The sequence below is a fragment of the Fistularia commersonii genome, chromosome 9 (assembly GCF_037954325.1).
Source record: "Fistularia commersonii isolate RoL2024-O1a breed Wild chromosome 9, RoL_Fcom_v1.0, whole genome shotgun sequence".
Classification (NCBI taxonomy): domain Eukaryota; kingdom Metazoa; phylum Chordata; class Actinopteri; order Syngnathiformes; family Fistulariidae; genus Fistularia; species Fistularia commersonii.
In genome coordinates, this window is record NC_141292.1 from 17,720,278 (window position 1) to 17,747,078 (window position 26,801).

At 49.4% G+C, this 26,801-nt stretch overlaps 1 protein-coding gene across 2 annotated transcripts; it reads right to left on the reverse strand.

Annotated features, from left to right (window-relative positions):
• On the reverse strand, window positions 1-26,500 carry myo5b (myosin VB). 2 transcript variants are annotated; one of them, XM_086152877.1, is made up of 37 exons: window positions 26,154-26,500; window positions 24,598-24,708; window positions 22,774-22,945; window positions 22,539-22,683; window positions 21,817-21,973; window positions 20,992-21,135; window positions 20,823-20,904; window positions 19,833-19,940; window positions 19,608-19,717; window positions 19,185-19,532; window positions 18,732-18,872; window positions 18,316-18,522; window positions 18,064-18,198; window positions 17,893-17,990; window positions 17,026-17,112; window positions 16,294-16,405; window positions 15,864-16,075; window positions 15,607-15,763; window positions 15,157-15,396; window positions 13,874-14,110; window positions 13,517-13,610; window positions 13,297-13,424; window positions 13,008-13,127; window positions 12,803-12,937; window positions 12,623-12,688; window positions 10,189-10,419; window positions 9,998-10,071; window positions 6,759-6,957; window positions 6,547-6,640; window positions 6,325-6,468; window positions 5,821-5,972; window positions 5,645-5,731; window positions 5,399-5,549; window positions 4,425-4,719; window positions 2,568-2,742; window positions 2,396-2,476; window positions 1-484 (listed from the first exon to the last, which is right to left on the reverse strand). In XM_086152877.1, the coding sequence occupies exons 1-37, from the start codon at window positions 26,178-26,180 to the stop codon at window positions 332-334; spliced, it is 5,409 nt and encodes a 1,802-aa protein (XP_086009003.1). In that variant the 5' UTR covers window positions 26,181-26,500; the 3' UTR covers window positions 1-331. The 2 variants fall into 2 exon arrangements, with proteins under 2 accessions (XP_086009003.1, XP_086009002.1); XM_086152876.1 differs by having other exon boundaries at window positions 6,325-6,640.
• Between the last annotated feature and the right edge of the window lie 301 nt (window positions 26,501-26,801).

Consider the following 26,801-nt stretch of genomic DNA (forward strand, 5'->3'; position numbering starts at 1 on the left):
ATTCTTTTTTTCTTTTTTTCGTATCAACAACGATTTCTCTGACGACTTTTATCAATCAAAATGGCGCCGCTCTTCTTCGGTACCCTAACCCCTCTGAATAAAATCTCAGCATTCAATCAAAAAGTAATTTCTTCTCTTCAACCCCAATTTTTACCAGATCGATCGGAACCGAATCAGTCCAATCAGAGCCCGGACGGAACCGTCGGGAGGCCACCGAGTCTCCGGGGCGGAACCCTGGTCCACTTAGCGAGTCTGGCCGGATCGGGACCTGCGTTATGGTCCGAGCTGCTCCCTTCCTGCCTCAACTCTTCAGTCAGGACCGGGACCCGGGTCAGACCCGGACCAGGAAGTGCAGACCCAGGGAGGCGGGGATGTGCACGGTCTCCAGACTGAGTGCAGAAGGCGTGTACGGGAAGAGCACGGGGAAGGTCTGCTTGGTGTCCAGCAGCAGCTGCGGGGGGTCGTTCCGCTCCTGGAGCCGGTTCTAGATTGGAGAGCGGAGACGACAGATCGCTAGAAACCTTCTGATCGCATCGAGAACATCTAATCAATAGGTCTTGGAGATCCAGACTCCAGGAGGAGTTGCTACGATATCTTCTTCTTCTTCTTTTTCTTTTGACTTTTCCCTTCCCTCTCCAAAACATCTAACATGTGCTGTTCCTCTGATAGACTCATTCCTGATCCTCTCCATCCTGGTCACTCCCAAAGAGAACCTCAACACCTTCATCTCTGCGACCTCTGCGACCTACCTGAAATCCTCCAGCTTCCTGATCTCCACTCCCTGTAGCCCTCACTGTTCCACTTTGGTCCCTCTCACTCACACACATATAATCTGGCTTGCTTCACTAAACCTTCACTGCTCTCCTCTCCAGAGAATACCTCCACCTCCACCTTTCTTTCTTTCCCTACTCTCACTGTAGATCACAATGTCATCTGCAAACATCATGGTACATGGAGATTCCTGTCTAACCTCATCTGTCAGCTTGTCCATCACCACTGCAAACAAGAAGGGGCTCAGAGCTGATCCCTGATGGAGTCCCACTTCCACCTTGAACTTATCTTGTTACAGCTACAGCACACCGCACCACTGTCTCACAGCGAGCATACATGTCCTGCACCAGTCTAACATATTTCTCTGCCACTCCAGATTTCCTCACACAATACCAGAGCTCATCTCTTGGCACCCTGTCATATGCTTTTTCAAGGTCAACAAAAACACAACACAGCTCCCTCTGGCCTTCTAGGTACTTCTATAAATATATAGCATTAATTATACCAACAACAATTACGATGATAAAAGGTAAGCTAACTGCTGTCTAGTGGCGCGTTCCGTTCCTCTCACTGATTGGCGGAAGGTAAATACTATTTAAGATGTCCCACCAGAGAGCTAACAGAAAGCGCTAACAGTTGTGACGTACCACCCTCCCATCATCAGATGTGCATTTGAGCCTGTCAGTAGAGCTGAAAGAGTCAGTGCTAAAAGGAGTTGCAAACAGACATGATCCCTGCTGACCCATCACAGGACACCCTATGTTGAGCCTGCGAGTAACTCCTGCTAACATCGACTTTTAGTAGCGTTTTTAACAAGACGCACTGCTAAAAGTCTGTACCTCCAGGAGTTGCTAATAGACGGGACGTACCAGTCCCCTTCTGACCCATCATGGAAGGTGCAGGCAAGCCTTTCAGAAAGTACTCTTAGCACTCACCTTTAGCATTGCTAATAGGCAGCATTGGTAACAGGCAGTACTGCGAACAGGAGTTGCTAACAAGCAGCTGCAAACTGGCATAATTTCATCCCCCAGAAACTAAGCCTATGAACAACTCTGGTTAGCACTGACGTTAAGCAATGTTGCTAATAGGCTGCACTGTTTGTTCTAGCAGGAGTTGCTAAAAGGAGTGATGACTCATCCTCCCTGGTGACGCATAACTCCTGCTAGTGTCCACTTTAACGGTGTTGTTATCAGGCGGCACTGCAAAAAGTCAGCACTACGGGAAGTGCTAACATGAGATGGAAAGAGGCATGATGTATCAGACCCCTGCTGATCCATCAAGAGTAAGTGCTGCTACCACTGACTTTTAGCATTACTGACAGGCAGTGCTTTTAACGAGAGTTACTAACAGGCAAATGCTAGCATACACAATGTTCCGGCCGAGCCTGTGAACACCCACACCCGTTGCTAAATGGTGCAAGCCTGTTAGCAGCGCTGCTGAAAGTCGGTGCTAACAGGAGTTGCTTTCTGGCCTAACATACAGTGCCAACCCTGCGCTGAACCATCATTGGGAAGTGCAAGCAAGCTTGTTTGCCACTCCTGTTTGCACAAACTTTTAGCGGCTTTTGCTAACCCCCCCTCTCTTGGACCCTGAGAGCATCCAGATAGATCCAGACAGGCCTCACCTGGATGTCCCGGATGAAGGACACGGTGACTCGCTCCTCAAACTCGTTGAGTGGCGTGTAGAGGTTCAGGATCTTCACGATCTGCAAACAGGAAGGAGCTGCTGGAACTCTTGGATGTCACCTGATGACTGAGCTGTGTGTATGTGTGTGTGTGTGTGTGTGTGTGTCGGACCTGCTGGGTGGTGAGGGAGGAGCACAGCGAGCAGATGGCCTCGGCATCCTGCGAGGTCTTCTTCTTGACCTGCAGCAGCTGGGCGGCCTGGATGATCGGCTCCAGAGTCGCCACCACGTTGCTTTGATACAAGTTGTTGCCGCGGAGCCACTCCTCCAACTGACTGGTGTTGTATCTGCACGTGCACACACACACACACACACACACACATTCCTCTACCATGATAACACCAACACTGTCATCGCCAGCCCTGTTATGTGCCGTAACCACAGGAATATAATTGTTAGCTAGCCGTGTTCTCTCCTGTCACCAAGGTTACATCACTGTCAGCTGGGTCCTTCTTGTAACCATAGCAGCGTAAGCTAGCTGTTTCCCCCTGTAATCAAAGTTGTCATCATTGTTGCTAACCTTGTTTTCTCCTGTAACCAAGGTAACATTACTGTTAGCTAACCTTGTTTTTGTTCCACAACCAAAGTAACACCATCATTGTTAGCTAGCCCTGTTTTTTTTCCCATTACCACAGTTCTGTCATCATTGTTAGCTAGCCATGTTCTCTCCTGTCACCAAGGTTACATCACTGTCAGCTGGGTCCTTCTTGTAACCATAGTAGCGTAAGCTAGCTGTTTCCCCCTGTAATCAAAGTTGTCATCATTGTTGCAAACCCTGTTTTCTCCTGTAACCAAGGGAACATCATCATTGTTGCTAACCTTGTTTTCTCCTGTAATCAAGGGAACATTATTGTTCGCTAACCTTGTTTTTGTTCCACAACCAAAGTAGAGCGTAAGCTAGCTGTTTCTCCCTGTAATCAAAGTTGTCATCATTGTTGCTAACCTTGTTTTCTCCTGTAACCAAGGTAACATTACTGTTAGCTAACCTTGTTTTTGTTCCACAACCAAAGTAACACCATCATTGTTAGCTAGCCCTGTTCTTTTTTTTTCCCATTACCACAGTTCTGTCATCATTGTTAGCTAGCCTTGTTCTCTCCTGTAACAAAGCTAGTGTTCTCATTATTAGCTAACGCTGTTTTTTCCTACTACCATGGTAATGTCATCATTACTATCTTGCTGTGTTTTTCCTGGAACCAGTTATGTCGTCACTGTTAGCTAGCCATGTTCTCTCCTGTCACCAAGGTTACATCACTGTCAGCTGGGTCCTTCTTGTAACCATAGTAGCATAAGCTAGCTGTTTCCCCCTGTAATCAAAGTTGTCATCATTGTTGCAAACCCTGTTTTCTCCTGTAATCAAGGTAACATTATTGTTCGCTAACCTTGTTTTTTGTTCCACAACCAAAGTAGAGCGTAAGCTAGCTGTTTCTCCCTGTAATCAAAGTTGTCATCATTGTTGCTAACCTTGTTTTCTCCTGTAACCAAGGTAACATTACTGTTAGCTAACCTTGTTTTTGTTCCACAACCAAAGTAACACCATCATTGTTAGCTAGCCCTGTTTTTTTTTTTTCCCAGTACCACAGTTCTGTCATCATTGTTAGCTAGCCTTGTTCTCTCCTGTAACAAAGCTAGTGTTCTCATTATTAGCTAACGCTGTTTTTTCCTACTACCATGGTAATGTCATCATTACTATCTTGCTGTGTTTTTCCTGGAACCAGTTATGTCGTCACTGTTAGCTAGCGCTGTTCTCTCCTGAAACCAACCTAACGGTCTCATTGTTAGCTAACCTTGTTCCCTCTGGTAACCAAGGTAACATAATCATTGCTCACTTGTTTTTTTCTACTTTAACCACGGAAACATCATCATTCTGTTATCTACAGTAGCCACAGTAAGAAAGCATCAGTTACAGCTCCCTGCTATAAGGCTCAGGTATGTGGAGGGCCACAAGGTAGCCTGACAGGCTCTGGGTTACCTGAGCTGCATGCCGGCACTCCAAGAGCAGACGTCCTTGCGCAGCAGCAGGTTGTTGAGGGTAACGGCATTGAGGCAGCTGAAGAGCTGCCTCACCACCTGGCAAGCGATCTCCGGATCCAGACCCTGGTCCTGCATGATGGTATGGAACTGGCCCAGCTGGCGGATCAGGGCCCCCAGCGTGTAGCCGCTTGTCCCGCCACCGTCGGTGTCCACGCTGGACGAGCGGTTCCTGTAGCCCGTGGGCTTGACGCCCGCCAGGCTGGGGATGCTCTCGCTCTCCAACATGGCCGACACTGGAGGCGAAGGAGACCCTTGTTGGCTCATGTATCTAGTTAGCGGAACATTTAGTCGACACTTTGTATCATCCCTCACTGAGGTTCGTAACTTTATAGTTTCACTGAGACACTTTATAGTTTATAGTTTATTTCTAATTCTGCCTTTTTCTTTTTATTATTTATTACTGTTTTTTTTTCTGTAACTCTGGCACAACAATTTCCTTCGGGATTAATAAAGTTGTTCTTATCTTATCTTATCTTATAACAAATTGTAGATCGTTAACGCATCATTGCGAACTATATTCCCGTGTTGGATGGCCTTCTTTGTCCACCAGGAGGTCGGGGCATCGGTACACTTTTATTTATAAGGCCATGCTCGGGCTGCTGCCCTCCTCAAATCTGTGACTTAGTCACAAGGCGGCCTGTTGATTCTCACCCGCTGCGATCAAATGATCAACTGTTGCTTTATGTCCCTTTTGCCCGCAGAACAAGGGAAAAGGCCTTTTGCCTGTGCTGCCCCCATGAACTTACTTCAAAAAGACTGGAAACTCCCTAATTCTATCTCACTAAATGCGATAGAATTTAGGACTCCCTTGTAAAAGGGGTTTTCAACCTTAACGGGACTTTTTTTTCCTGGTTAAATAAAGGTTAATAAATAAAAAATGTATATCCATATACGGTTCTCATGTGACCGCACCGATCATGGGCTGTATGACGGCCTCGGCCACTCGGATCAACTGCTGGTAGATTTGGATGGAGAGGTCGCTCAGGACCTGCCGGTACTCCGACAGGTCGAAGTTCTTCAGACAGTGCTCGTTCTGCTTGGGCGTGTTCTGGGCCACGAAGGCCTGCCAGGGAAGGGAAGGGAAGAAGAAGAAGAAGAAGCCGTCAGGTCGGGCCTCGTGGCGACTTGCGCCGAAGATAGCGGACGGTATGCGCTGACCTCGTCACCGCTGTACTGCTTCAGGCAGTGGAGGAGGCGGCTGGTGTTCGCCAGCCAGAAGGACGTTGTCTCGAAGTCCTCATTCTTCTGAAGGTGGTTGGGGGCGGGGAAGAGATGGCGGGAGGTCAGAGTTTGGAGTACGCAAGAGGTCCGAAGTCACGGACGAGGCCACTCACCTTGAGGACCTTCTTGATGGCGTTGATGGTGGAGGTCAGCAGGGACTCCACCTTCCGGTCGTCATTGATGTAGTCGGCGTGGCGGATGCACATGAAGAGGATGTAGGCGGGCAGACAGGGGACCGTCGCCGCCACGCTGCTGGGACGGACATCTGCAGACAGAGGAGAACCTTGAGGAACTACCTTGTGATGTCAACCGTCTTTGTCGGACATCTCAGGAAGCGCGGGTGTAAGAAGGGATGTGAAATAGGACGGGGTGCAGTGTAGGGGGCGGAGCCTTTGAAGAAGAGCACTACAACCCTCCTCCGCTAATGTCCAGATTAGTGTCCCATTAGATGATTGGGTCTTTCTTAATGTTCTCCAATGGGTCCTTTCAGGGTCTGGACACCGCTGGGTCCACCACAGACGCCATACTTGTAGTTCCACTGACTGGCTTTTGGGAGTGTTTGTGTCTCTTCCTGCTTCTTCTGCAGGGGGCAGCAAGTCGTGGGTCCTGGGTCTCACCTGTGATCAGCGTCTTGACCAGCAGCGCCTCGTCCTCACGGCTGAACTCCAGCATCCCCTCGAAGTCCTTCTCCTTCCTTTGGAGTGTCACCTGCCTGCTCAGCTCAGGCCTGGACTGGCTGGCCGCCACCGCCGCCGCCGCCACTGAGGAAGGGGCGGCATCCGTAAAGTTCACGACCCTCTCGGACACTTGCCTTCCTGTTTGTGTCTGCAGAGCTTTACCTTCTAGCTCCTGGACCTTCCTCATGTAGATCCGCAGCTGCTTCTTCAGCTTCCTCTCGTTCTTCTCCAGCTTTTCCACCAGCTCCTTCAGGTCCTGCAGGCGTCAGACAGAAGTGAGGGGGAAGCTGGAAGTTTTACCGGACCTCCTCAGCGCAGGAACGATCTTGGACTTAAAGAGTCAGGTAAGCCTTATTGGTAGCCAAGCGTCTCACCAGGTTGTCATCTGTCAGACGGGTGATCTCCTGCTGGACGCTGTACTCCACCTGAGCGTCGGGCGACAGCGACATAATGTGGCTGAGCTTCTCCTGCTTCTTCTCCACGTCGTCCTTCAGCAGCTCGATTTGGGTGTGGAGGGCCTCCAGCTCGTCGCGGTGCTGTCGGGTCTGAGACTGCAGCTGGGCCTCCAACAGCCTGTGGTCGGGGGGCAAAGGTTATGGGTCAGGGGGCAGATGGGGAGAGCCTGCCTTGCAGGAGCCTCCAGGAGCTTCAGGCTCCAGAAGGTTCCACTCCCCAAACAGCAGGCACTCATCTGAAGCAACACACTGATCCACGGCAAACACCTATATTGTCATCAAACAATATGGGCGTGTGGTTCTACCAAAACAAGTTCCCCAAAGGAGTTGTTTTTGTTTTTGGGAAGGAACCCTCCCTCTTGCTTGGACTCGAATGTCTAGGAACCTTCTGGCAGAAACACAGCTCAGGGTGGGTTTAGTTCAGGCGCAGAAGGAGAGCGTGAGGGGAACGGAGCAATCACCAAAACGACAACCAGACAACAACGGCGGCGGCGGCGGCGGCGAGGAGGCAGCAGGCACCTGGCCACTTGTTTAAGACCCTGATAGGCCAGAGCCAGTTCCCCATCTTCATCCACCTCCAGCCAGGACGGGGGACGGCTGTCCACGCGTGGCGGCGGAGGGGAGAGCATGCAGAAGTGAAGAAGGAAGGCAGAAGAGTGGAGACCACGCGGGACGGGAGGAGGAGGAAGAGCAGAAGAAGAAGAAGAAGAAGAGCCAGTCAGGAGCAGAGATGGTAGTAGGAGCAGAAGCAGAGATGTTTACTGTGTTATTTACGAATAAAACTCCTTAAATGATCCACTTCTACGTATTTGTACATTAACAGAACTTGTAACAACGATCCTACGGCGAAATTAAGGTTTTACGAAATGTTTCAGATTAATTAAAAAATATAATTTAAAAATAATCTCCATGTTCTTTAACCTATGATTTGAACATGTTTTCCTGCTGAGACACTAAGCGCTCTGCACCCTCTGGCGCCTGAATGATGTAACTGCAGATCTTCTCCATCCCTCTGTCCATGTCCAAACCGTCTCAGTTTGACTTTATCTTCGGAACATCTAACATATGCCGTCCCGACGCATCCCCGATCCCATCCGTCCTCCTAACTCCCAAAAAAGAACCTCCACATCTTGATCTCTGCTGCTTCCAGCTCTGTCTCCTGTCTCCTCCCCCACGGTGTCTCCAAACCATGGACTCCATGGCTGCTCTTCAATATTGTCTTCTACACCTTTCCCTTCATTCTGGCTGACACTCTTTAGTCAACCTTGACACTTTTCTCCACCCGTTCCAACCAGCTTGAACCTGTCTCTTCACCTCTTCTCCACACTCTGGACTTCTGACCCTAAGAGCTTAAAATTCTGCACCGTCTTTATCTCCGCTCTCTGTACCCTCACCGTTCCACTTTGGTCCCTTTCATTCACACACAAATATTCTGGCTTGCTTCAGTGAACCTTCACTCCTCTCCTTTCCAGAGCATACCTCCACCTTCACCTTTCAAGATGTTCCCTGCTCTCACTGTAGATCACAATGTCTTCTGCAAACATCGTGGTCCATGGAGATACCTGTCTAACCTCACCTGTCAGCTTGTCCATCACCACTGCAAACAAGAAGGGGCTCAGAGCTGATCCCTGATGGAGTTCCACCTCCACCTTGAACTTCTCCATCACACCTTACGGCACACCTCACCACTGTCTCACAGCTGACATACATGTTCTGCACCAGTCTAACATACCTCTTTGACACTCCATCTTCCTCATACAACCATAGTCCTTCTCTCTACACCCTGTTGTATGCTTTTTCTAGGTCAATAAAGGCCCAATGCGGGTCCCTGTGACCTTCTCTGTACTCTTCTACCAGCTTTCTTCGGGCAAATACTGCATGTGTAGTACTCTTTCAAGGCAAATACTGCATCTGTAGTACTCTTTCTAGGTATGTAACCATAATACTGTTCACAAATGCTGACTTCTGCTCTCAGTCTAGTTTTCCACTACTCATAACTTCATTTTATAGCTCATCAACTTCAATTCCTCTATAGTTACCACAAATCTGTATATCTTCCTTGTTCTTAAAAATGGGCACCATCACACTTCTCCATTCCACAGGCATCCTCTCACGCTCTAAGATCCTATCAAATAAGAAACTCTACCATTGCATCTTCTAGACACTTCCATACCTCCACAGGTATATCATCAGGACCAACTGCCTTTCCACTCTTCGCCCTTTTCAATGGCCCCCTCACTCCATCTTTAGTAATCTCTGCTACTTCCTGGTCCTCAATAGTCACCTCTTCAGCTCTTCATTTTCTTACAGTTTCCTCATTCATAAACTCCTCAAAGCACTCTTTCCATCCTCCCATTTTGAAAAGACCAAGACTAAAGTGAATTTGAAAAAAAAAAGTAATCCAACAAGATGTTCCCATCACACTTCTGGCACTTGTCAGTATGTTACGCTCTCTTTCCTGAACCTGCTGCACCTCCTTCCCATCTCTTATCAATCTGCTTCAAAACATGTACAAATTAACCAGTCTCCCTCCTTACTGAGCCTACAAGTCATTGTGCTTTAAGCTCCCTTATCAATCTGCTTCAAAACCTGTACAAATCAACCAGTCTCCCTCCTTACTGAGCCTACAAGTCAATGTGCTTTAAGCTCCCTTATAAATCTGCTTCAAAACCTGTACAAATCAACCAGTCTCCCTCCTTACTGAGCCTACAAGTCATTGTGCTTTAAGCTCCCTTCCCCACACCCAATCTTCTGCCTCTTCCCTTCCTCCCTACCCTTCCTCTAAACCTCCTGCCTGGCAGTTCCAAACTCAACATCCTTCTACCCAGATCTTCACCATCCCATCGCTGTCCTTGTCCAAACCATCTCAGTGCGACTTTATCTCCAGAACATCTAACACGTGCTGTCCCTCTGACGGACTCATTCCATCCTCCTCACTCCCAAAAAGGAACCTCCTCCTCTTTACCTCTGCCGCCTCCAGTTGTTGTCTCCAACATCAAAATTAGTTAATTAGAAAACATGAAATGAGTAGTTTATTAGATGTAAACACTATCATCTGTTAGGCCTAAAAAAATTAAATTATTAGACTCAGCAGGAGGCAGTGGCGCTGTGACGGAGAGCTGGGCGGGGCTTATACGGCAGGAGGCGGGGTAACTTACTTCTTAGCCTCTGAAAGCTGCTGGGTTGCCTCGTCGTCGCCTGTCTCGCCGGGTGCTCCTTCAGGAATCACTTCCTGTGAGGGGGAGCGGTCAAGCAAAATCAAGCGGGTACTTCCGGGATGTTCCGTAAAAACAAAGACCATCTTTGTGAGACGTCTACAAGAAGTTCTTTAGGTGGCCTCCTGTCTTACCAGGTGATGGTTCTCCTCCTGTCTCTGCGCAGCGCTGACGATCTGAGTGCGCAGGATCAGCACTTCCTCCTTGCGAGCATCCAGCTCCTCATTGGCCGCTTTCAGCTGGCTTAGAAGGACACCGTAGCCCTCATTCGTCTGATTGGAGGGGCCGACTGGCACCGCCATGGCCTTCCGCAGGTCGTTCAGCTCGTTCTTCAGCTTCTTGTTCTCCAACTCCAGCTCCTGCGACTGTGGGGCGACAAGGTGATTTCTTTTAACCGCAGTGCAACTTTCATCCACCAGGCGGGCAGAAGCAGGAAGGGAGATCAGTCCGAAATCCTCTGGAGAGGCCTATAACTTGTCAGGTCCAGGAGCTCTTTGCCGTTCCAGCTTTTATCGGTTTGTCTCACACAGGTAGAGGCACCGGTATGCCTGTGTCCAATTGAGGTCCTACCCGTATTCCCGATCTGTGCATCTGACCAATGTCTTACCTTTGTGTCTCACCCGTCCATCTTCTAGTTTTCTACCTGTATGTCTCACCAGTGCATCTCACACAGGTAGAGGCACAGGTCTACCTGTGTCCGATTTATATTTTATCCGTGTGTCTCGCCTGTGCATCTGACCTATGTCCTTTGTCTTACCTGTGCACCTGGTCTGTCTTACTAGTGTGTCTCATCTATGTCTTACTTTTATGTCTTACCTGTGTGTCCTATGTATGTCTCAGCTATGTCTTACTTGTATGTTTTACGTGTGCATCTAGTCTACGTCTTACCTGTGTGCGTCCATAGGTAAGACCTATGTCTTACCTATATGTCTCACCTGTGCCTTAGCTGTGCATCTAGTTTGCCATAACTTTGAGTCTCACCTGTACATTTGACCTGTATGCCTCAACTGTGCATCTGACCTATGTCTTACCCTTGTGTCTCACCAATGTCCTACCTATGAGTCTCACCTGTGTCTTACCTGTGCATCTAGTGTGTCTATGACCTACCTTTATGTCTTACCTGTGTGTCTTGCGCATGTCTCAACTATGTCTTACCTGCATGTTTCACAGTTGTGCCTTACCTGAGTGTCTCACTTGCGTGTCAAACCTGTCTCACCTTTGTGTCTGACCTATGTCCTATCTGTGTGTCCAACCTGTGTCTCTTTATGTCCTACCTGTATGTCTCACCTGTGTATCTAATCTACATCTTACCTGTATGTCTCAGTTGTGCATTCTTTCTATCTCACCTGTGTGATCGACATGTATCTTACTTTTGTGTCTCACCTGTACATTTGACTTGTATGTCCACCTGTGTGTCTACCTGTGTATCCAACCCCTGTGTCTTACTTGTGCACTTGACTTATGTCACTCCCGTGTCCTACCGTGTTGTCTGACATGTTATGGAAGCATACAAGGTATCATAATTAGAATTAAAATACATCAGCAGAAATGCTACTTCCTTTTCAGGATGTGGTAGCATGTTTTGACTCAGAACTAAAATGAGTGATAAGTAATCCAAACTACATTTTCAGGCAATCCCAAGTGGTGTGGGGCACTGACATCAGTGGACCATCCTCTTCGTCACAGCTTGTTTGGGCACTAGTATCCAACACATACTCAGCTGTTCACCTTCTAGCTGATCACTGAGACCTGTTAGCACAATTATGACAATTTATCCTTCATTAATCCCCTGTGGGGAAATTCATGGATGAACCAGTAGGCTACCCTCCACCAGAGCCTGTTAGTGTCTTGCTTAACAACACTTTGACACACTAGGAGGAGCCGGGAATTGAACCAGGAATGGTCTGTTCCGAAGACGTTTGCTCTACCGGCTGCGCCGTGCTGTCTGCTAATTGCAGACAAATTGTGTGGGTCCCCTAATTGTATGATTTGCGTGGCAGCGTCAGGGAGTGCAATGCTAAAGAGTCTCGGCAAACAGAAAGCACATTAACAGCTGAGTGTGTGTTGTATGCTAGTGCCCAAATAGGCCGCGAAGAAGAGGCTCAGCCTCTAACATCACTCTTTGGGGCTGCCAATCCAAACTGGACTTCGATCCCTTTCTTTTCGTATTCTTTTTAATGGTGTCAAATGTGCGACCTCAAGGTCAAAACATGCTGCCATATTCTGTAAATCCATCCATCTCCCTCCGCTTACCCAGCAAAGGGTAAAGCCTATCCCAGCAGTCACCTCTAGGTTACACCCTGGACTGGTCGCCAGTCAATCGTAGGGTCATATATACAGACAAGCAACCATTCACTCACTCATTCGGGGCAAGAATCCCAATTTTTTCCAATTAACCTGCATGTTTTTGGACTGTGGAAACCAGAGAACATGCGGGAGAACACAAACTCCACACAGAAAGGTCCCTTTGTCGGGCTGTGAGACCAAAGCACTAACCACTGCGCCGCCGTGCGCTCAGGGCCCGCCAGTGAAAACAAGAATGGAATAAAGTTGCACCAGAAGTTGTACCTTCAGGGTGTGGTACGCCACGTCGGCCGTTTCCTGCTCGCTGGCAGGGATCTTGGAGTCCGAACCCTTTTGGGAACGATAGGGAAAACAATCACTGTAAATAATCGTTTAAATACAAAAACTTTTTTGTAAATTTGGTGTTTATGGGCCAAGCCACGTGACCAGGACGGTGCATGTCACCTTGCGTTTGGCAAGTTCCTCCATCTTGTCCACGCTGGCCTGCAGCCTCTTCCTCTCCTGCTCCAGCTCCCGGACCCTCTTCTGCAGCTTCATGAAGAGGCTGATGTCCATCGCCGCCTTCTCCACGCCCATCTCCTGCGGAGACATCAGGCCGTTACCATCGCCAGGCGCTGCCCCTTGCCCCGCCTCCTGACCCCAAACCCACCTCCACCTGCTGGATGGCATCCTCCGTGTCGCCCACCTCGGAGGTGGACACGGACGGGTAGTTGGAGTCCGACTCCAAGCTGCTCTGGTTGGACGGGTTCCTCCGGTGACCGGGGTGGAACTACAGGGGGTGGAGACAAAACCCTGGGGTTAGCCCCACCCGCTGGTGATTGGCAGGTCTCAGGAGGACATGCCCGTCAAGACCCAAATAATCAACTCGCTCATGTTGTCTAAAAGCATCTGCTCCAGAACTTGGGAAACGGTGGGACACCGAGGGCGAAGCTTAGAACCTTCGTCAGGGACAATTCCTCCTTCAGGTTCTCGTAGCGCTGCTCAAGCCTGGAGAACTCTCGCAGGAGGTTCTGGTACCGCTGACGCTCACCATGCAGCTCCGCCTGCAAGCGCCCGCTGTCATCATCTGCCGCAAACATAGGCACACAGAGATGTTTGGTTGGAGCATGTTGTTGCCATGGGGACGCCATTTTCCCGCCGTTTTCAAATGTATCTCACCAGTGTTTTTCTCCAGCCTCTGAAGGAACTTCTGGTTAAGTTCTTCCTTCTCGCTCTTCAGTAGACAGTTCTCCTCTTCCAGCTCATGGACCCTCTGAGGGCGGGACAGTCAATCACTTGATCAATCAATCATTCATTGATTAGCGCCCTTCGGAGGAGAGCAGGGAAAAGTTTCCCAACGACCACGAAACTCTGAAGTGACCTCAGTACAAGCCAGAGCTTCATCTGTCAATCTCTAAACCTGGTTGCGTGATACAAAAGAAGGACCAAGAGAAGGTTCCTGGTTCTAGAAAGCCATTTTTTGTTCCAAGGAGCGCTTCTGCGGCAGGAGGCCATCGGAACATACTTCATACCCACCTGGGTCAGGTCCTTCTTCTCCGCCAGGTGGTCCGCCTCCAACGTCTTCCTCTGAGCATGCGCCTCCTGCAGCGCCTCCCGCAGGTGCTGCAGCTCCTCCTGCAGTGACATCACCTGACCCTCGTCGTCGTGGCGACTGCGGAGAAGATGCACCTCCTGCTGCAGCCTGCCGACCTCCGACACCAGGGAAGTGTTGGACTGCACCAGCTGCTCGTTCTGATTTCGGTACTCCTTGCTCTGGAACATGACAAATACTGCTAGTACTGCTAGTACTACACAGTCCAGTGCTGGGTCTACCTACAATATACCTTGTGCGTGGAGTATTTTGTGAAGTACTGAGCACTTTTATACTTGTTCTATGTACCATGTTCCACTGCAGCAGCTCAATCATGGCTCATGGACAACAGTATGATGCTTGTGTGTACTCCGCGTAGTACTGAGAGTACTGGTACGTGCTTATCCATCTTCCTCTGCATACCCCTGTATTTACTGTGCACCCATATATGCTGGTACTCTGTAGGCAGCAACACCTTTGCACTTGGAGTGCTTGAAGCAGTACTACAGGTACTGCCTGTAGTGCATACCGGTACCCATTGATCCACCTGCATACACCTGTATTTACTGCATTCTGTTGCTATTCAGTATGCAGAAATTGACCTTGCAGTGCTTGAAGCAGTGCTACATGTGCAGCATGTGGTGCAAGTACTGTGTGCACTGTATGTACTAGTACCTCTTCATTCATCTTCAGAAGCCTGTATCACTGCGTACCCATGTCTGACAGTACTCAGTATGCAACAACAACTATGCACTTCCAGTGCTTAAAGCAGTTCTTCATTGTACTGCATATAGTGCATGTACTGCCTGTAGTGGGTACAGGTACTTGTTCATCCATCTTTATACACCTGTGTTTACTGCATACCCATTTCTGTCGATACTCTGCATGCAGAAAAACCTTTGCGCTTGCATTGCTTGATGTATAGCATGTATTGCATGTACTGCGTGTACTGTGTGTACAAGTACTTGTTCATCCACCTTCAGAAGCCTGTATTCACTGTGTACCCATGTCTGACAGTACTCTGTATGCAATAACAACTATGCACTTGCAGTGCTTGAAGCAGTACTGCATGTACTGCACATTCTGCCTGTATTGGGTACTGGTACGTGTTCGTCCATTTTCATACACCTGTATTTACTGCATACCCGTTTCTGTAGGTACTCTGTATGCGACAACAATGCGCTTGCAGTGCTTGTAGCAGTACTGCATGTACTGCGTGTACCGGTACCTGATCGTCCATCTTCCTCTGTAGTTGTACGATCTTGTTCTCCATGCCCGTGTTGAGCTTCTTCAGGTGCTGGGCAGATTTGGCCTCGATCTTCAGTTGTTTCAGCTGCCTCCTGGCCCGCAGCCGCCTGAAGGCACACTGGATGGTGATGGCGGCAGCGCGAGTTCGTCGGAAGCGTGTCCTCGCCAGCCAGCGTCGGACGTTCCTCTGGATGATCATGGCCCGGTGGTGCAGGAGGAACTGACACACACACACACACACACACACACACAGAATCAGGAGGCGTTCTGTGGGCCACATTCCATCTCTAATTGGGTACACTTCGCTTCCAATCCACTCGCCAGGCTGACAACATCGACCCCACAGTGACCTTCTGACTACGATCAGCTGTCCTGCACACATCAATCCAGAAGTACAGTGTGTATGTGTGTGTGTGTGTGTGCATGTTACCTCCTGGTACACCCTGCGGGTGAACATCCCCCTGGCGAAGGCCTGGATGGTGATCACTGCCCTCTTCACCATCAGGAAGACCCGCCGCACTCTCACCATGCGGAACTGCTTCTGACAGAAGATGGCGGCCCGTGTCAAGCGAAGGTACTCGGCGTATCTGGATGAAGGGAAAGAGCGAGGGGAGAACGTGATGGGATGTTCTACCACGCTTCTGGGACTTAAATCCAGGAGTTCCTTCCCAGAGTTGAGGAGCCCACCTGCGGGCCAGGTAGCCTCTGCCATATCTCTGTAGCGTGATGGCCGCCAGCTGGATCTTGCGGTACCGCACCCGCTGCAGCCACCCCCGCACCGTCTTCTGGATGGCTATGCAGGCAGTGCGGTACTTGTCGGCCCGCAGCTTCTCCAGGTACGCTACCTGCCCCGCCCGGAAGAAGATCTTGGTCTTCCCAAACTGGAACATGTCCGAGTCCTGGCAGGACAAGGAGCCGGAAAGGAGAAGGACCGATGGATTAACTTCAATTATCTACTTAGTAACTGGCTGAGTAACTAAGATGTACTTTAAATAACTATATTAGTTCTCGTCTCTGAAAATAAGTAACCAGTTACTGACAAAAGTAGTCCTGTAACTGCCTCCTTCCCTTGTTCCCTCAGTAAACATCTCCATAACTAGATATCAGATTGTCTGACCTTGATCAGATTCTCCAGCAGGTTCCTACAAACCATCTTCTTGTCCGGTGACGTCACGTCCGACCGCCTCATCAGGACTCGATACCTGTTGAAGAAGTCCAGGTATGTCCACCTGGAGGCAAGGACACACCCGCAGGTGAGTATGGCATTCAACGTTTCAGAGAGTACAGGAGGCCCTGACGTGGAAACCCAAGGAACACCAGTTCAAGTGCAACTTGTTTCTTCTATCCAAAACTACAAATGCAACAGGAGAGGGTTCTACAACTCTAGAGTACCTACAGCAAGGACATTGTCAGGACAAAGTAAGTACCCGGGAGTTTGTAGGGTATGTCTGCGTAACTTAAGGTAACTTAAAACTTTGAATACTTCCAATGGAGAAAAGGATCTTACAAGAAACCGCCAGAGGAGCAATAAGTCAAGTACCAAAGTACTCAAGAAACTACAGAACAGATGGCGTGACCAAGTGTTAAACTAAGTAATGAAGACACGAGAACATTTGGTACTTCTGCTGAAGACATGACGAAACACTTGTATGCTCTTTAAGGCAAAGGGAGGAGAAGGTTCTAGGCGTTCTCTGCTAGAAGGTCTGATGATGTTCTCTCACCCTGCGGGTGATCTCTGATCAGCAGATGACCAGGAACCAGAGAACGAGACCCTCAGAGATCCATGTTTGAACAGGAGGAGGAGGAGGACCAGGAGAAAAGAAGCAGAACCAGAAGAAGAGCTCCTCACCTGGACGGATACCCGGCGGCGCTGATCCGGATCGTCTCCAGAACTCCACAGGCTCTCAGCTGCTGCACCGCCCGCCCCGAGTCGAACCTGGCCGAACACACACACACACGTTACGGTCTTACACACACACACACACACACACCCACACACACACACACACACACACACACACACACACACACACACACACACACACACACACACACACACACACCTCCTCCTCCTGCTTGCCATCTTGCTCCAAAGGCGTCCAACACTCTGCTGAGTGGCGTCATGTGACCCAATCTAATTTGACCCAATGAGCGACGCACTGTCACAGGCGGTCATCGTCATGGTAACGATAGGGTGACTGACACACACACACACACACACACACACACACACACACGTGCACACCGTGTTTTCTTCAGTTCTGTCAACAGAGTGATGATGTGTCACATGCCGTCATGGGGTCATGTGACATTATCCGAAAACAAGCTTTTATTCCGTAAAGTCCGACACTATGGGGTCACTCGTTCGTTTATCCATCCATTCTTTCATTCGTTCGTTATCTACACCACTTCCTGCGCTCGGCTGTCATTGGGCGAGAGGCGGGGTTCACCCTGGACAGCTCAATCATAAGGCCACATTTAGAGACATACAACGTTTGCCCTCTCTGGACAATGTGGGGTGTCCTAAGAACCTCTTGCATGTGTTTGGACTGCGGAAGGAACCGGGAGAACCCTGAGGAACCCCACTCAGACACGGGACACTCCACCCCTCAAAAAGGTCCCCGATGGGAATCCAACCAGGAACCTTTTTGAAGTCCTGATCCAGGTGGACTGGACACTCCAAGTAAGGCTACCGCTGAAGGTTGAGGGTACTTACGAGAAGGCCTCTTTCAGGTCGTTGGGTTTGATGCAGCGGACGTAGTGCGGCGTGGTGGCGTTGAGCGTCTCCATCAAGAGGTGCAGCGAGCTGCGGAACTGGAGTCAGAAGAAGGCGTGAGAGGCCAAATTTGACTCTGCCACTACTCTGGGTAACCCCGCCCATCCTCACCTGCAGCCCCACGCTCTTCCTGTGCTCCTTGTTGGGCTTTTTGGGGGTGGACTTCGCTGGCCGCACGTTGATCCGGGACGCCTTGGAGGAGGCCACATCGTCCTTCTCGGTGAACAGGTCGGCGACCAGCTGGTACTGAGGGGAAGATTACGCGCGGCATCTTTAAAAAGATCTTTCATTTTCGTCGAGACCTGACAGAAGTTTTATTTTTGGTGGTGCGGGAATCAGACCAAGGGGTAAACTAAGGCTCACCTGGCTGGCCTTCAGGATGTTGATCTGCTCCTCGTAGACCGTGTCCCGGTTCTTCTCCAGGAAGCCGTCGCACTGGTACTCCACCTTGTCAGCGAAGTGCACTATGATAAAGGAGGTGTTGGACATGCGGGGCTTCAGGAAGTGGGCGCTGGTGGCGTGCTGGCGGTACAGCTTCTGGGCCCAGTTCTCGTCTGTTCCCTTCGGCACCTGCCACACACACAGGAAGTGGATCAGAGCCGACCCGATGCTGGGGCTACATCTGGGAGCCACCAAAATAAATGGGTGTGTCGTCGGCAAAAAGGGAGGACGCCCCTCTATGTGGAGTCTCCATGTTCTCTCCGTGTTTGCTAGGGGTTCCTACCACAGTACAGAAAGATCCAGAAGGTTCAGTGAAGACCCTACGTGACCGGTCTCACCTTGCACTCCTCGTCCAGGAGGTCCAAGATGCCAAGGCGCGCCTCGATCAGGTCGATACAGGGCTGGTTGTCGTAGAAGTCGATGAGCGTCCAGGGGATCTGCTCCTTCATGTACTCCTCCTGCTCCAGCTTGAAGACATGCTGCAACCACAACCACCGCCTTTACCCTTTCTTCTTGGACTCTAGTGCTTCCTCGTAGTACTCGGCCTCAAGTATTTCTACGACTAGCTTGTATTTGTGTTTTTAATCAGCTTGAAGGTGGTTCAAGCTTGAAGTCGACCTTCTGGAAGTTTTCTTGAACGTTAAAGTTCTTCTAGTTGAGTTGGTGGTAGTTAGTAGCGATGCAAGCACCATCACGTTTTACAAGCTAACCTTGTCCGTTTAAGGGAATAACTCCGCCTGTCATCGATAAGCGTATTTGGACCGAAGGCTACTTCCCATCCTAAAACTCACAGAGTTGAACTGCTGCTGTAGCTTCTCGTTGGCGTAGTTGATGCAGAACTGTTCGAAGCTGTTGATCTCAAAGGTCTCGAACCCGTAGATGTCGAGGACGCCGATGAAGGAGTGCTGCTTGGACGAGGTGTGCAGCGCCACGTTGATGTGCTCCACGATCCAGTCGAAGAGGCGGGCGTAGATGTGCTTGGCCAGCGCGTCGCGGGCGTTGGTGGCCTGCTTGAAGGGCATGTTCTTGATGTACGTCTCCGACGACGTCACCAACTTTCTGTGGCAGAGCCAGTGCTCCATTTGCTGGAGCTCCGCCCCCAACAACTGGCAGAAGTGCTTGAGGTGGACGTCGTTAGACTGTGGGACGGAACAAGGTTTACAACGGGGAAAGGTGCAAGAAGGCGGATGCTAGCGGGCTGGCGCCGGACATACCATGATACGGCAAGAGTCGCCATCCCGCTCTGAGCAGATCTGGATGTTGCCCAGATGGAGGACGGAGGCCAAGATCTTGAAGATGCTATTCTGACTGGAGTCTTTGATACCTGCAGGGAATCCCATCAGCAAATGATACCATCGGTAGCCTGATCCGAGCTTAATTACTTGTCTTCTGGGCAGTTGTATTCATCCGTTCATCAGGTTATTCTGGGCGGCTCTTACCCAGCAGGCTGAAGGCCCGCCTGGTCCTGGTCAAGTCCTCGGCGTCATTCACCCCCTCGATGAAGATGTTTTCCCCAAGGGACGTGTAGACGAAGTCCTCGGCACTGGCTGGTTGCCGGACAAACAACAGGATTAGCTTTAGCATGGCGAGTTCCATTTCTAGGTTCGACCTGTGACCTCTGACCCCTGAGGGCCTCCAGGACACTCCTGCTTAACTTCAGGATCACTGATAGGTTGAATTCACTTGAAATGTCATGAGGGCCACGATCAAAGTTCTCTCCAAATCCCACGAGTATCCTAGTACTCCAAATAGCTCAAACATCTAACCCAGTGGTTCTTAACCTTGTCGGAGGTACTGAACCCCACCTGTTTTACATGCGCATTCACCGAACCCTTCTTTATTGGATGGAGGATCGGTTCGTCGATGGGTACAAAGAACAGGCGGAGTAGCCTTTTCATGGAATCTGGCTCCCTTCACCTTGAATCCAGCAAGCGCTATGTTCTTGTAGCTCCCATCTCCATGCAGCTGAAGGAAGCCTTCCCTTAGTTTTGCCGGTGCCGGACTAGAATTGCTCATCTTGTCTTTGCAAATCACGCCGTTAGGACATCGAGTCCAATCGCGTTCCGTCATACATGTGAATCCGTATCGTACGTATTCTTCCGACCGCTTTCTTTTTTTGCCCGACATAATCAGTATGAAGGGAGCGCGCCAAAATCCCCGCAGCACGGATAGGCTAAGCTATGTAGCGTGATCACCTGCGGCCAGTGATGTCATCACCAATGTGTGTCTCGACCTCCGCCGAACCCCTGGGGTTCGATCGAACCCAGGTTAAGAACCACTGATCTAACCTGACCCCCTGATCTGGAAAACTCCACAAACAATATCTCAGCAAACATCAAAGAGCGTCTCAGGTGGGTCTAGATATGCGTCACATGGTAGCAGCAGTAGTAGTAGTAGTAGTAGTACTACAGAGTTGCAGTAGTACTCACTGAGGCCAAGCTCTGTGAACTCGGGCAGGGAACCGGAGGCACACAGCTGGTAGAAGATGTGGTAGTTTCTCTCATCTTCGGCCTGCAGGGCAAACAGGAAGTGTTGGCGTGAGACGAGGGAAGCCCCGTCGTCCACTGTGAGGAAGGGAAAGCAGCTGTGAAGCCCCACCTGAAAAACGACTCGGGACTTCTCCAGCAGGTAGGTTCGCATGTTGGCACCGATGATGTTGTAGTGGCGGCCGAAACCGATCTGGATGTACTTCCCGAAGCGGCTGCTGTTGTCGTTGCGGGTGGTCTTGGCGTTCCCGATGGCCTGGAGGACACAGGGGAAGAAGAAGAAGAGGAGGGTCCTAACTGTCCGTTTTAGTGTTTCAAGGTTGTAGGTCAAAATTACGGTGACCTGAGGTCTGCTGGGGGGAAACCAGAGGAATCCAGTTCTCTGAAAGGACTGGAGGAGCTCATCTTTATGATGAGACTAAGAAGAATGGGTTTACATGATGGAACCTGAGGAGATCAGTCCAGTACAGGAGACACAGGATGAAAATGTTGGTGGGACATGAGAAGATCTCACTTACATCATGGGACTTGGCAAGGACGCCTGAACCAGACGATAGAACTGGACTAGGGGAACTCCCTTCCATAACTGGACAAGGGGGAACTCCCCAGCGTCATGGGACTAGGAGGAACTCACCTCCAAGATGGAACTGGGAGAAGTTCGCCTCAATCATGGGACTAGTAGGAGGAACTACTTCCATTACTAGACTAGAACCGACTCACTTCTATAACAGAACTTTGAGGAACTCACTTCCATCATGGGACCTGGAGGAATTAACCTGTACAACACTTTGAGGAACTGCTGCAATAAGTGGACAAAGAGGACTCACCTCCATCTCTGGACAAGAAGGAACTACTTCCATAAGTGACCAAAGAGGAACTCACCCCCATCATCGGACTAGAAGGAATTACTTCCATAAGTGGACTAGGAGGAACTCACCTCCATGATGGGGCTGGAGGCCAGAACCTTCTCCTCCACATTGGTGTCGCTGGCAGACCCTCCCACTGTTGCGAAGAAGCGCATGGCATACTTGGCGGACACCGTCTTCCCGGCGCCTGACTCTCCGCTCACGATGATGGACTGATTCCTCTCATCCCTACAAAACCGGACAAGTTTCATCAGCAGCCAGAAAGGGAGGTCTGACAGACCGTTAGCACTTTGGTCTACAGAGGATGGAAGCTCAAACTTCTTAATTGTCTTTTTTTGGAACCAGAAAGCTTTGAGATGTACCCTTGCGGTGCGGTACTGCCTCAGAAGTCCACTGTACCTCAGAAGCTGAATGATGCCCTTCAACAAACGCTGGAAATAAGGTTTTTCAAGCGTTTGATGAGAACGAGAGCCTTTTAAGACTCTGACCCGAGTCCCGGCCTGAGTCCTAGTGGACCGAGATCCCCCCGTCAAGACTTTCAAAAAGCATCAGCAGGGGCCATGTCTTATTCTGTCTGAAGCTTACATACTACATCCGGGCGCACAGTCTCCAACACGGCTGCCTGACGGGTTCTTGATGATCGATTTCTCATAAACAATACCGGGGGGGAGTGGTTCATCGCCTTGGAAACGCTGGACTGACATCTCGAGGAAGAGCTCAATGAATTGCAGACTCAGGCTACATGTGACGGGTTGACACCGGGTACTCCGATGATAGCGGCGTGCCGACTCACCTGGCCATCTGCTTGTAGGCCTCTTCGGCCACGGCAAAGATGTGCGGGTCCATGTCACCCATGTTCTGCCCGCTGTAGGCATTGATGACCTCCTCGCCATAGATCTGCAGCTGCTCATAGGGGTTGATGGCCACCAGGACGATGCCTACGCATGGACAGAAACAATCAGATGGGCTCATTTACCTCCACCGGAACTTAAACCAGGTTCTAAACTGGTGCTAGCAGGGAGAAGTACCGCAGTAGGTGTAGATGTTGTTGGACTCCAGGAACCGGACCCGAAGGTTGTGCAGGACAGCGGGCTCGTGGAGGTAGCTGAGCGCCGTGAGGTCATTCTCGCCCACCAGAATGTCCGGGTTCCGCAGGAAGGGAAGGGGGTTGGAGTTGGGACCCACGGGGTAGTCCAGAGGCTGGACAGGAAGTGGGGAACTGATCAGAACCGGGAACTCGGGAAGATCTTGTTCCCATCTCGAATTTAAATCTTAAAGTAAATCATTCATTCACAGCACAATGTCACAGCAGTTTGTGCTTCTGCCTCACAACCAGAAGGTCCTTGGTTCGGTTCTCATTTCAAACTCATTTCCAATGGTGGGCCACATTCGGTAGATGTCAAGTGGGCCGGACCATTAAAATATTAGCATACTCAGCAATAAATAACCAAAATATCATGTCTTTGTTTTGGTGTAAAGAAGTACAAGGACAATCTTGGAATTTAATGAACAATCCTTTTACAAAATATTTCATGAAACACCTCATATTTCCTCAGACAAAAGTGCAGTTTACGTCTATCATTCACATGTTTGCATTGCAATCATCTGATCCCACTATTTGTACAAAGGCACAAAACTTTAACAAGTAATTGGTATTGAGAAATATAGTAATGCACTTTAAGATTAAATGAGACTTATTTGTCAAAAAAAAAAAAAAAAAAAAAAAAAAAATCACGAACCCAAGCTTACTGTTCTATATATTTCCTGTGCATCGTGTATTTGCAGTCCCTATGTCCTCTATTGTAAGTCGCTTTGGATAAAAGCGTCTGCCAAATGCAATGTAATGTAATGTAACTTATAAAGAAAGGGATTTTTAAACCACGTCCACATGTGCATATAAAATCTAAATTGAATCCCTACACCTTACAAACTAAAGAGAGTGCTATTAAATATGTAAATGAGAGTATTTACCTGTCCTGTAAATGTGTAAACTTCATCCATGAAACATGCACACACACACAGTACATACTGAAATGTATGGAGTTGCATGAACAGTAGAATTCCATGATACTAGTTTGTAGTGAAGCTGCTGACTAACATTAAATTGCACATTTTTGCTTGCAATTAAGTAGCCGGCTCCATCTTATCTCTTCTCAGTTTCTTTGCAAGCTGTCATATTTTTCGCTCTGATGAGTCTCGTAGCGGCGCCGTATATTATATTCCTTAAATACCGAAACTTGTTGCAAACACACCAAGCACAAAGGTTTCCCGTGCGTCTCCGTAAATAAATAGGACGTAGTCCATTTTTCTTTGAAATTCTTCACTCTTTATCTACTTTTCTCTGTTTTGATAACGACATTTTGGCTAATGAGGGAGTAGCAGGGAGGTAGAGAACAGGGTGGAAACGTCATAACAAGCAGCATTGATAACGTCTGCTGATTGGTCCGTCTCAGTGATGCGGTTTGTCTTCTTCTCGGACCAAAATAGTGCCAAAATAGCGGAAAATTCTTGAATTGCATTTAAATAAATAAATAAATCCCTGTCTTTTATGCATTTTTTCACTTACAAATTACCCTGCGGGCCTGGTCGAACCCCTTTGCGGGCCGGTTCCGGCCAAAATAGTGCCAAAATAGCGGAAAATTCTTGAATTGCATTTAAAAAAATAAATAAATCCCTGTCTTTTATGCATTTTTTTAATTACAAATTATCCTGCGGGCCTGGTTGAACCCCTTTGCGGGCCGGTTCCGGCCCGCGGGCCGTACGTTTGACCCCCCCTGCTCTAGACGATAAACAAATGAATGAAAGGATTTCACGTCCACATCGCAAGCAAGGCGCTAACATGCTAACCGTACCGTCTCATCCTCCAGCTTCAGTTTCAGGAGCGTCTCCCCTTCCTTGAAATCCCGCGTGATCTCGGCAGGCCGCCACACCTCCTCCGGGTCCGGGATCCAAACCCGGGTGAACTTGGGGGGGGAACACAAAACAACAACAACAAAAAAGGTATCAATAGCGCCCCCCTTATTGGATGTGGCCACAGTTGGTACTGCGGGCAATTGCAGTGTTCATCGGAGCAACGCCTAATTAAAGATGGCGGCTCGACTGCCGTTCCTCTCCAGCAGGAAGTGGCCCGGCTCGTAATTAGACACCTGGAGAATTTCAGGTTTCCGGCTGGGAGGGGTAGACGTGGGGTGATTAATCCCGAAATAAAGCATCTGAACAATGTAAGTCACCCAGCAGGGTAGGTGTGTGTGTGTGTGTGTGTGAGTGAGGGTCGTAACGCAGGTTCCTGTGGAACGCAAACTCTGGGGCGACAACAGGAAGTGACAAGACGTCTCCACGGAAGGGTAGAAACCCCACCGTCGTCGTGACTGGGGGTCCGTCTGGGCAGCACAAGTTGATGCTGTAACCCCCCCCATGCCCGGTAATCCCTTAAAAGCGGCACGAGCGGGCCATCACAAACATGTCGCCATGGCAACAACAATGGCGGGGTGGGGGGTCAGATGGCGCAGCGGCTTAATCGCCCCGAGAGGGAGGGGGAGCTACTTAACGAGTTGGGGGAGAGGTTTCGAACACACTCACAAACACACACTTGTTTTGTCAAACAGGAACAAAACCGATCAATAATTGATCAAAGAGATAGGATCTGCAGCTGACCTGTTGACCCCCCCCACACAGTGACATCATCGTCAAAGAACTAGTTTAAATTAAAAAAAATCTTGCCGGATCTAGAGACGTTATTTCGATGGCTGCTCAGATTTAATTTTTTAAGTAGGGGAGAGTTGAGATGAGATGAGAACAACTTTATTAATCCCGAAGGAAATTTTTGTGCCAGAGTTTCAAGTAAAAAACATAACAGTAATAGATAATAGTGGAAAGGAGGAAGAATAGGAAATATAATGAAATATAAGTTGTCTTAGCTGTTAGCAGTAACTACAAAGATTGAAGATTCCCTGCGGCTGAGGGAAGAGGAATTAAAAAGTCTGATAGCCTCAGGTTTGTTTACTACAAATAAATAACTCCAAATCACCGCTTCAGATTCCCACACCCCGGAGAACCCCCGATGCTTCCTGGACCCGATGCCCGGGATCGGCCCACTCTCCTCCGGGTCACTCACATCCTGAGGGGCGGGGGGAGACAGCGATCCGGCGGTGCACCTGCGCTCCACCGTACCCCATCCGAAAATTCACTAATTTCACATTAATACACGATAAAAGTCCCTATTTTATTCCAGCAACTGACTGAACCGCATAAATCTGGTCTTCTGGAATGTTCGGCGTCTTTCTGCGAACACATTTCGGGTAAATAGCTAAACTTTTAACCCGGAGTGTAGCCGTGCGAAGCCGGGTGGGAACAGGTGGCTGCTCGGCGAAACTTCCGCGGAGGCGGGGAACCGGTCACCGGGACTCACCTTCGAGTAAAGCTCGTTCACGGACATCGTTTCCCGGCTTCAGTGAAGAGGTTCCGCCGCCGGACGCGGTTCCATCCGCGAACAGTTGCCGGTCCCGAAAAAAAAACAACAACAAAAAAAAAAAACAACCCGGAAGTTCCCTCCGCTAGCACAGGTGAACCGCTTCGTAACTTTCCGTCAACATGTCCGCAGGTGAGTGTGTGTCCCTCCGCCGCCGTTTCCCGGTCGCTCCACCGGGGCGGACCGGGCCGCTCCCCGTCCCCACACCGGCGGCCGTTTCCCCGCTGACAGTCCGGTGTCGGAGGTCCGAGCCGTCCGGCGCCAGGAAACAAAACAAAATAAAAAAAGGAGGTCGTCTGTTTCCGGTCTCATCCGCTGCCGGAAGTCTTCCTGGATTGCGCGTGCGCGCCCGCCTGGAACCCTTTTAATTATTAGCATTAGCACTTTATTAGCACTTATATTATTAGTACTGTTATTGGAATCAGCATTACTATTATTATTATTATGGTACTTGACTTTTATTATTATAATGAGAATTAGCCCTATTAGTAGCAGTATTATTATCATTAGCTTCACTACTTTTATAAAAATATGCACTTTAATTAGCATTTGTATGAGATGAGATGAGATGAGAACAACTTTATTCAT